Source organism: Pavona decussata, unplaced genomic scaffold, assembly GCF_977016875.1.
Source record: "Pavona decussata unplaced genomic scaffold, jaPavDecu1.1 SCAFFOLD_75, whole genome shotgun sequence".
Classification (NCBI taxonomy): Eukaryota; Metazoa; Cnidaria; class Anthozoa; order Scleractinia; family Agariciidae; genus Pavona; species Pavona decussata.
Window position 1 is genome coordinate 117,651 of NW_028145493.1, and position 11,816 is coordinate 129,466.

Consider the following 11,816-nt stretch of genomic DNA (forward strand, 5'->3'; position numbering starts at 1 on the left):
ATAATTAACACGCGCCAATTCCAAAGCAGAAGAATACGTCTCTCAGGTTTTGTTTTCGCATCTGTCCGGCCTCGCTTTCATTAGCGGCCCTTAGCAATCGCTTCCGGCATCTTCCTGTTTTTTTTTTCCCTAATGAACTTCCAGGCGACTTTCGTGGCATGATCGATCACAATTTCGGAAGGGCGCGCTTCCTTCTCGTTCCCGCTAAACAGTGCCGTAACATAATTACGCCATCGCATTTCAAGATGCTTGTATATGTGCCAGCGTTTCCACACAGTGATAGTTATTATCCAAATTGAAAAGCCAGCGGCTTATCGCAAAACAATAGAAACATTAGGTGGGAATGTTGTGTTCCGGAAGTGAATGTACAACTAGTAGATCTAAAGGCCCGGTCAAAAAGGATGGCGATTAGTTTCCGAGCTTTGTGCACAGGACGCATCTCGCGAAATTCAGGCTAATATTTTTTTCACCATATAATTGCAGCGAAATTCGCGCAAATCGATCTTGTTGATTCATTACAAAACAAAGTACGTGGCCAAGCAAAGCGTCATACAATCTTGGTATTTTGCCGACGCGTCCCTTTTACATAATTAAAGGTATATATATATATTTTTTGATCGGCATGATCAACAATTGCATGGTACCTCTCATTAGACAGTACGTACATAAGCACTGTCATGCCACAGGCTTATTGAATTCGAATTTATCCTCGTCATCTTCTTATATGAGGAGTAATGCGGTAATTTTGTATCGAGTTACGATATTCAAAAACACTGTCCAGATCGCAAAGAAAGAAGTGAGAATAACATGAGCCGTTCATTCTCTGTCATATTGAATGAGATTACAGACGCCTCAAGGAACCACAAAGATTAAATCTCTGCGTGAAGTCGTACTTACAGTAGACTTCCACTGCGTCCTCTCATGCTGCTAGCCTGGAGGAACACTCCCTCAGAAACGCTCAGCACTTCACCTGTTCAGCGGTTATTCAGCAGAAGGACGAAGACTCTACTTCCAACGTCAAACCAACTACTGAAGCCGAAGATACCAGGGGACGTGAATCAGAAGATGAAGCTGCAGAAGGCTAAGCAAAGTATGCACCACAACAGAGGTGCCAAAGAATTAGAGGAGTTACGCCCAGGAGACGTCGTGCGAATCCAGCCTCAAAAGACACAGTTCGGGAAGAAGGAGTGGACCAAAGCTAGAGTCGAAGGGAAAGTCGACATTAGGTCCTATCAAGTCAGGACAGAGGATGGACGAGCGTATAGAAGGAATAGGAGACACCTGAGGCGCACACAAGAAGCTATGTGCAACAGTGAAGTCGACGTGTTGTTGCCACCCAGAACCTTAGCCAACCCTGCCACCCCAAGTGCACTTGAGAAACAGTTGTCGGTACAACCTGCGACTTCAAGCGTCACTGTGAGCAACGGTATCCAGCAGAGCACAGCACCAGTGCGGCAGGCAAACAAGCCACAAGTCGAGCAACCGATATTATCTGCACAGAGCAAACCGGCTTCACCACCTGTGATGACAACACGTAGCAGACGAGTTGTCAGACCACCAATCCGCTATATGAACTCTCAGTCATAGATCAGCCTTGCTCAGAACGGACACGACAAGTTTTGATTTAATTTTATCGGACAGTGACATTTTGCTATTTTATTTCTGTTTTGTTTACTCTTGTGAAAAAAGAAGAGATGTAACGATATTGATCGTATTCTATTTAGCGTATCACTTCCGGTCGATATTGAGGTCACCTTGTCCCATGGTAACGGACCATGCTTTCCGGTTTTACCTTGTATCGCTTTACCAGGATTAAACAACGAAGTTCTTCTTTAGCTGCTTGTTATCTGTTTCTCTGTTCTTCTTACGAACACGTTACACTGGTGTCAGCCACCACGACTTAGAATCGTCTCGTATCCGAAAGGATGAACTAGCTGTACAGTCGCTGGTTGATTTGATGGAAACTGAATGGATTAACCCATTCAGTGGAGACCCGACAGAGCTGACAAGCCTTTCAACTGGTACTGTGGCCTCCTCTGACGTTGCAATTGATCTTCTAACTGCCAATGCACGTGGAGAGGTAGCATACAAGAACTTTCAAGATGAAAGAATCGGACTCAGAAAGAAGCCTTTCCATGACTCACTTCCCAAGCAGAAATTGAAGACCTTTTCGGGCATAAATAAACCAAGAGTAGCTAAAAGTACCAACAATGAGACTGTCTTGAAAGCAGACCACAAGTTGTTTGGCCATATGGTAGTTATTGCAACAAGCAGGAAGTTGGACATGAGATCAGTGCTGGCCCATCCACTTGGACCATTGCCATGGTCGTTAGGCAACTGTGAAGGCACGCTGAAAAAGACAAGCAAGTCCACCCTGGCCCGACAGCTGGAAAAAAATGTATCGTTAGCAGAAGCGATACCGCAACCGTCAACTTGCATCATCGATGGCATGAGCCTTGTTCAAAAGGTTCACGGTGATAACAAGACCTTCGCTGAACTTTCAGATGCCATTTTCATTTCAGCATTATATACTGGGACAGAGAGTTCCCGTATCGACGTGGTATTTGATGTAGACCGTGATGAATCCATAAAGAATGCGGAAAGAGTCAACCGTGGATCAGATATTCTTTTCAGCAGCATCGTCGCTGGCCACAAAGTAAAGCAGTGGAGGCGTCTTTTGTCTTCACCAAAAAGCAAAAGCAATCTCATCAAGTTCCTGGTCCAAGACTGGCAGAAGCAATCACTCAGAACGAAGCTTCTCAACAAAGTCATGTACGTCACCTGTGAGAGAAAATGCTTCAGGGTAACAGAGGACACCTGGAGTGAAGTTGAAAGTTTATACAGCACACAAGAGGAAGGAGACACTCGCATGTTACTACATGCAAAACATGAAGAAGAGGAGTGCACTGCAATCATCATCGCATCTCAAGACACAGATGTGTTCATCACGTCCCTTTCGTTCGCCCATGAGTTTGTTTGTCAGTTGGACGTTAAAAGCAGCACCCAAACCAGAGAGAAATTTGTTGATGTGCAGAAGGTTGCTGCTGCTGTTGGGCACAATATGTGCTGTGTACTTCCTGGATTGCATTCGTTCACAGGCTGTGACAGTGTAAGCGCTTTTGGAGGAAAAGGGAAGATCAGCGCTTTCAAGCTTATGCAGAAGAACAGGAAGTACCAGGATGCATTTACCCACCTGGGAAAAGAATGGTCAGTGCCAAGAGACCTCTTCAGCGTGCTCAAAGACTTTACCTGTAAGTTGTATGCTACCAGATGCCCAAGCGCTATCGTAAATGAGCTAAGGTATTAATTATTCCGAGCCAAAAAAGGAGAGGTCGAGTCAGGACAGCTTCCTCCTTGTGCACATTGCCTCTTCATGCACAGTCTTAGTGCAAACTACCAGGCTGGAGTGTGGTGCCGTGCTCTTGAACAGTGTCCCAATATTCCCAACCCCAGTGGTCATGGGTGGTGCCATGAAGATGGGAAACTTACAATTTGCTGGATGACAATATCGCCAGCCCCAGATGTCATCACAGAGTTCTTATCTTGCAAGTGCACCTCCGTTTGCAAGCTGCCTAACTGCCAGTGCCTCGCCAATGGATTGAAATGCACCGTCACTGCAATAATTAGCAAGAAAACAACTCCACAGTGCAAAATCGTGATTCAGAGGATAGCTCAGATGACGAGGATTAACTTGTAGTAAAGCTCCGAGAAGTAGTATGGACTTGCAAGACAGCTCACACGAGAAAGTTGGGTTTGGCTTGGATAGCCATTAAACATAAACACTGTTTTGTTGTCAAATTAAGAAAAAAATTATTCTCTGATAAGGAGGCTTATGTATGACATTGTGTATTTGCCTTGTTCATATCCTTTCAAAGTTTTCCTTCACAATTTATCTCTTAAAAAGAGAAGAAAAACATGAAATTTTTTTGTAAAATAGACACAATCGTACTTTAAAAGTGAAGTCAGAATCGGAAAGCAAAATGAGGCAACAAACAGCCTTCCTTTGATTGATGACATTTTGGTTGCCATGAAAACAGTGATAACTTGAAACCTTTCTTGGTCTACTCATAATATTTAACACTTAAGCTTTATGTGATAGATGAAAAAGTGCTGTAAATGTGCCATTTTTTTCAGTTATAGTGCATTGAAATAGGTGTGGACTATTTTTTTCCCGCCAATACTGCTTTGTCTGGAAGGCGATTAAAAGTACAACTTCTTTCGCCTTAAGAGCGGCTGCCTGAGAATATCGAGAACTCGCGGTCAAAACTGAAATTTCGGTTTTCCTCATATTTTGTCAGAAGAATCCCTTTAGAGAACTATTTACGAAAATAACATTAAAACTTTCCAAAGATTTTTCGTTTTCGAGAATTCCGGCATAATGTGAAATGCCGTGATCGCGGCGCAACCGGCGTTAAATTTTGACGAGATTTGGTGCATTTTCAAATCGCTCGGGAAGGAAGACGGCTTAGCGTATTAAAACGAGCTTTTGACATTAAGTTAGGCATCCTTCTGAGAATACGGTCTTATGAAAATATTGCTGGAGGATTCTTATTTACATGCAGTTTTCAAAGTCCGAAGATTCCTATTTTCAGCATTTTTGTTGACACTTGAAATTGTGGAAACTTTGCGGACAAATATCGTGTCCTGGTACATCGAAATTTGAAGCAAGTATTATACTTTAGGAAAGCTCTATACATGTAGTGCAATATATAAAAAATCCAGCTTGGGTAATTTAAAATCCAAGCGTTGACGGAAGTAAACACATAGGGAATTTTAATTTTTTTTTTCAAATATGGCAGTGGTCACGCAAGGACAAGTTTTAAAATAAGTTTAAAATAAATTTATTGTTTATGTTTCAGTTCTGTTGGAATAAAACTAAGTTGTTATTCGGAAACAAAATCTCATGTGTTGATGGGTTTATCCCTATAAAAAATAATTTCTTTCCTAGTAGGTGATCACCGATCGCAAACAAAAAAATGAAACATTCAGGTGTTATGTCACGCTTTCCTCGGTACGCCAGCGTCAACAATGCGAAGGATACGAAACGAAATCAGTAAATATTTCATATCAAAATGTATCTGAAACCCCCAACAGGCGATAATGTTTCATTAAATTACTAATCGACTTGCGTAAAAACGCCTTTGGTTCTGAAAAGTTGCGCAAAAGTCGCAGTTTTTATAAATCCTAGGTTTGTCAAAGCTGCATCTCATCCTCACTGTCAATAAAATGTCGTGACAGGCACTTACATTGAGCTGGACAAGCGAAGACGAGAATTCTAAAAGCTGAAGAACAAGGTATCTGTGTTTTCAATTTGCAGGCCCTAGACTATATATCATAAACAGAACTGAGATATCAGAGCCGGTAGAGAAAATCATGCTTTCACTTTAGTGCAAGGCTGGCCATAATATTATCTTTAACGGCTACACTGCGGCTATAATATATTTGAATGAGCACTTACCGTTCCAATGCCTGCAAAATAGGCATTTAATGAACCATCCCCATTAATGCGAGCAATAGTCCACCCTTCTCAGTCCGATCCGGATAGAAGAGCACCAGAAAATAACCAAGGTTGTTTGCATGTTATGGCCATCACTGTGTACATAGCTATTTTAAACTTGCTATTTATAAACAATGACGCAAAATGGTTATAAATAGCAATGTGCGTTCTTGGTTTGGAGTGGTTTGCTCGATACTAGAAACTGTATTTCTTCTTCCGCGATGTCATATTTTGCAGTTTCTATATATTTTCGGTTGCATTTATGGCTCCGTGCTCATTTTCGTCCTTGATAGACGACGAGTCCGGTTGCGGTCAAAGTTCGTGCTATTACAGCAACCTGCGTTTCTTTGGGTGAATGCCAAAAAGATATCTCCAGTCATCCAGGTTCCAACGCCAGGAAGCTGTTTGCTGACGACAAAACTGACAGTGAAATGTAATGAATCCTCGCGCGCGCATGTTAGTAAAGTTATCGATCATCTGATGTTGTTGATTGAACATATGAAGTTAAGTTGACTGCCTTTACATTGATGGAATACAAACAGCGGTGATATTTCTGATCAACCTACGATGACCCAAGAACAACAGTCTTTTACATTGATGGAATTTGATGTTCTGAAAATCAGACCATCTGCCCGCGCCGTCGAGATGTCTACGATCTTCGTTGGCGGTAGCCTCCCACGCAGTCGTTTTAAGGGGACTCGTATTAACTCGTCCCCGAGTCCCCTCAAAACGACTGTGTGGGAGGCTACCGCCAACGAAGACCGTACACATCTAGTCGGAAGGGGCCGAGAGGGAGAAATCTGCGTGACTAGCATTCCGCAAGCGTTGCTCGTCCTCGCGCTCGCGAAACTCATATATGCCTGAATAAGCCCTAAAATCATCATCATCATTATCATCATCATCATCATCACCATCACCATTATGGTCATCATCATCATCATCATCATCATCATCATCATCATTGGTGAATCGAATAAAGGCCTTAGAGGTGCGGCATATTCCTTTGCTTTTTTTGTGAGCATGAGAAACCTGCAGTTACTATTAAATGACATCTGTACTTCGGATTATTGTTGAATACCTTTTTCGTGCAAGGGTATGTGTGTACTGAAGGAGATTCAAAATTCGTTCAAATTAAAGTAGCCACAGCGATAGAATGATTGCTGAGACCATATCGGTTTTTGAATATTATTTTCTCTCTTTTATTTTAAGTTTTATCAGTCACCTTTCCTTCTAAGACCAGAGTATTGTCTCCCTATACCACATGGTACCCTCCTCTTAGATAAAACAATAGTTTCCTCGCTTCCTCTTCTCCCCGCATTAACTTCATTCATTGTCCTCTTTTTTAAATGCCATATTCACTCAAGATTGTTTGAGGGCCGGTTGGAAAAAGCAAGCGCCTGGGATCTAGGGATTATTTTCAGCAAACTTATATATCTATTAACAAGTTGAATGCGTTGTAACCAGCTTTAAATCAATGTTATTTTCTTTACTATGGAAGAAATTACTCAAAAAGACTCAGAAAATGCTGTTTAATTAGCTACGATAAAGGTCGTTTATTGACAGGCAGACAGACAAACAGACTACACGGGTTAGTTGAACTCCTCAGTGCGAAAAAGATGAAAATACCGCAACGTTTGTTTGATGGAAGTTTCGTCTTCAGTGAGCAATACCACGTGTAGGTGATCTACCTTCTACTCGAAAATATGCCAAAGCGCCGGGCAAAATGGAATTTTATCTGATATCAGCGGTATCGAAGCGGCAGGCAAATACAACTCGGATACTACACTGTAGTTATAAAAACGTAAACATGTCATTAACCCTAGCTATCGACTGTGAGGTAGAAAATGTCGCTGTTTCGTACAGATTCATTTAAGAACTGAGCAGATTGTCACCCTTCTGTTTAGTGAAAAACGTACTAGTTGCGTGAAGTACAATAATGAAATTTGTCGATCATTCTGGCCTTGCGTTTTATGCCACGGCAATCGGCCTTTACGAATTATGCTGTAGCATTAGTTATCACTCACTCTAACTGTGAATAATTTTTTTGTATAGGAATATTCAGCAACGAAAAACTGTTTAGAGTATTACATTTTGTATTGTAGCGATAACTTTGTCATTCTCTCGGGAAAATATATTATACAAACTATAAAATGTATTTCAAATGTGTTAACTAGTACTTGCGTGACTGACCACTGACTGACCATTTTGTTAACACTTGACTATAAATGTTATACCCAAACTAGATTTCTTACATGTTGCAGTAAAATAACAGATCGTACCTCAAGCATACCTGTTGTTGTAAGTTTCGATGTACCAGCGCAAGATTTTGCCTCGAAATATTTCCTCGTTTTCAAGTGTTCACATGCGAGGAGTTCAACAGTCAGCATGTTGTTGATAGGCTGTGATCTGGAAAACATGCCTGCTTTGCACAGCTTCACAAACCCAAAAGTGATTTTAACGCCTGCTATTAGCTTTATTATTGAAACAAGTTCTTATTTAGTAAGATATATCATAAATACTTGGTTCTAGAAGTACTTCTAGATGCACCATGTGACAATGAAAAAAAAATTGGTTGAGATCTGGACGAGCAGAAAGGTGACATGACACTTTGACCTTTTCAAATTTGGGGTTACATCTCACTCCCTAGTTAGACTTATTTTATTTAAGGTATATAAAGCAATTCAAAACTTATTAGATCATTAGATTTAGTTTTGGAACAAGAATTATATAATTCTCCGGTAAAAATCACATACAAACAATAATTTATTGAAACATGTCATCTTGTCCTTGCGTGACCACAGGAATTTTTTGAAAAAATATGTCAAAAATTCCCTATGTCTTTTATTCCGTCAAAGACTGGCTTTTAAATTACCCAAGATGAATTTTTGATATGTTGCAGCACAAGAATAGAGCTTTGCTCTACTGTAACTTTCATTGTAAATTTCGATGTACCAGGAAAAGAATTTTGTCCGCAAAGTTTCCACAATTTCAAGTGTCAACAAAAATGCTGAAAATAGGATTCTTCGAACTTTGAAAACTGCATGTAAATAAGAATCCTCCAGCAATATTTTCGTAAGACCGTATTCTCAAAAGGATGCCTAACTTAACTTCAAAACCTCGTTTTAATACGCTAAGCCGTCTTCCTTCCCGAGCGATTTGAAAATGCACCAAATCTCGTCAAAATTTAACGCCGGCTGCGCCGCGATCACGGCATTTCACATTATGCCGGAATTCTCGAAAACGAAAAATCTTTGGAAAGTTTTAATGTCATTTTCGTAAATAGTTCTCTAAAGGGATTCTTCTGACAAAATATGAGGAAATCGGAAATTTCAGTTTTGACCGCGAGTTCTCGATATTCTCAGGCAGCCGCTCTTAAGCTAGAATACATGCACGTCCATCAATGCTTTTTAGTATCTATAGACATGCCTCTTTGCAAAAATGAGTAAGGCATGTAGTCCCTCAGGGTGGTACCAAAATCGTCAATTCTGTCTCCTGGCTCATGGACTAATTTGGGTTATTCTTAAATACAACAAAACCATTATCTTAATGTTCTAACCAATAAAAATGTGTTTTTTTGTTAATGAACGTCTCACTACAAATACGTTATAGTGCCCTTATATTAAAGGGAACACGGTCACGGAGATTTTGCTGCATACTGGCAAAAACAGCTCAAACAATTGACCAAAAACCTGCTCCTTAACGTGAAATCACTCTTGTTAGAGCACTTGGATTAAAATATGAGATGATTTCTCCGCGGAATATTAATTTATAATCAGTTTTTAGGAGATGCTCAAAATGTCCTACTAAACACTTGAAAAGGTTGGCGCCCTTTTCAAGTTGAAATCCAATTCCATCCTAGCCATCCACACCCAAGAATGATTTATCCCAGTTTTTGGGCACTAGTTGTGATTATTCTTAAATAAAACAAACCATTAGTTTTTGGGCACTAGTTGTAATTAATCTTAAATAAAAAAAAAAAACATTATTTTAATGTGCCAACCCATAAAAATATGTTTCTTTCTTTATTCAACGTTTGCCTACAAATACGCTTTAATGCCCTTCTATTAAAGGGAACACGATCACGGAGAGTTTGCTGTATATTGGCTAAAACAGCTCAAACATTTGACCAACAACTGCTCTTTAACGTGTAATCACTCTTGTTTGAGCGCTTCGATTAAAAAAGGAAATGATTTTTCCGCGGAATATTAATCTATAGTCAGTTTTTAGGAGATGCTCAAAATCTCCTACTACACACTTGAAAAAGTTGGCGCTCTTTTCAAGTTGCAATCCAATTCCATCCTTGCCATCCGCACCCAAAGATGATTGATCCCAGTTTCTGGGTACTAGTTGTGTTATTCTTAAATCAAAGAAACCATTATTTGAATGTGCCAACCAATAAAAATATGTTTTTTCTTTATTCAACGTGTCACTACAAATACGCTATAGTGCACTTATAGTAAAGTGAACACGGTCACGGAGATTCTGCTGTATATTAGTCGTGGTTACACACACCTTGAGTTTAGGGCCTTGAGTTTAGGGTAAATGGCTTGGGTTCGGTTTAGCTCAGGTTTCATGTTACCCTTATAATTAGATATGATTTCACACTGACCATGCATGCAGTTTGGTGGGAAACGTACAGATCAACATGCATGACACAAATCAAGATTTTGTAAGCTTAATGTCAGTGATTCTCCTGCTAATTATTCGACAGTCCTCCATAAATATAGCAATCCAACTGTTTTTGCGAGAAGACAGCGAAGAAGGCGCAAAGAAATACCCGTTGTAGTAGGAATCTTCGTTTTGCCTAGCGTTCCTATAAACAGATAAACAAAAAAATTACAACTTGATCAACTTCGTAACTGATAGTCTGAAGAGGGAACTCATGAAAATAAAGAAAAAAATACTCACAGTGATGCACAAAACCCTGCCATGTCACCTTGTGCTAGCATTAAGCGCGAAATTAGCCAAGCGTATCAGAGGTCAACTCAGAGCATAGCTGGCGATTTCCTGTGTTAGCTACGTTCTGCATGATGATTGGCCAAGCCACCTCAGGGAGCAGATAAACCGTACTTTTCAGTTCAGGAACTGTCATGGGAAGTTCTGTTGTTCTCTTTGATGTATCCATGGAAATAACCCAAAGGCAGTTTCGGTCTGGGAAAAGCGGTTACACACAAAAACATCCTTACCCGTGGGAAAATGCTAGTTACACATGGGTAAAAGGGCTAAGTGTAACCACCACTATTGGCTAAAACAGCTCAAACATTTGACCAAAAACCTGCTCTTTAACGTGAAATCATGCTTGTTAGAGAGCTTCGATTAAAATATGAACTGATTTCTCCACGGAATATTAAGTTATAATCAGTTTATAACACGGGGAACACAGACACGGAGATTTTGCTGTATATTTGCTAAAACAGCTCAAAATTTTACCAGAAACCTGCTCTTTAACGTGAAAGCACTCTTGTTAGGCTACTTGGATTAAAGTATGACATGATTACTCTGCGGAATATTAATTTATAATCAGTTTTAAGGAGATGCTCAAAATCTCGCACTACACACTTGAAAAGGTTGGCGCCCTTTTCAAGTTGCAATCCAATTCCATCCTAGCCATCTGGACCCAAAAATGATTGATCCCAGTTTCTGGGCACTAGTTATGCTATTCTTAAATAAAACAAACCATTATTTTAATGTGCCAACCCATAAAAATATGTTTATTTTCTTTATTTAACGTCTCCCTACAAATACGCTATAATGACCTTATATTAAAGGAAGCACGGTCACGGAGATTTTGCTGTATATTGGCTAAAACAACTCAAACATTTGACAAAAAACCTGCTCTTTAACATGAAATCACTCTTGCTAGACTACTTCGATTAAAATATAAAATGACTTCTCTGCGAAATATTAATTTATAATCAGTTTTTAGGAGATGCTCAAAATCTCGCACTACACACTTAAAAAGGTTGTCGCCCTTTTCAAGTTGCAATCCAATTCCATCCTAGCCATCTGCACCCAAAACTGATTAATCCCAGTTTTTGGGCAACAGTTGTGTTATTCTTAAATAAAAAAAACCCATTTTTTTAGTGTGATAACCAATAAAAATAGGTTTTTTTCTTTATTCAACGTCTCGCTACAAATACGCTATAGTGGCCTTATATTAAGGGGAACACGGACACGGAGATTTTGCTGTATATTTGCTAAAACAACTCAAAATTTTACCAGAAACCTGCTCTTTAACGTGAAATCACTCTTGTTAGGCTACTTCGATTAAAGTATGAAATGATTTCTCTGCGGAATATTAATTTATAATCAGTTTTAA

General features: G+C 39.8%; 1 protein-coding gene across 1 annotated transcript in view; it reads right to left on the minus strand.

Annotated features, from left to right (window-relative positions):
- Positions 1-5,999, minus strand: part of LOC146476653 (uncharacterized) — a 55,780-nt gene extending 49,781 nt beyond the window's left edge. Inside the window, exon 1 of the mRNA XM_085114244.1 lies at positions 5,459-5,999. Within this exon, the coding sequence (XP_084970370.1) occupies positions 5,459-5,484 (26 nt within the window). The 5' untranslated portion in view covers positions 5,485-5,999. The remainder of the gene's footprint in view (positions 1-5,458) is intronic.
- Positions 6,000-11,816: the final 5,817 nt, after the last annotated feature.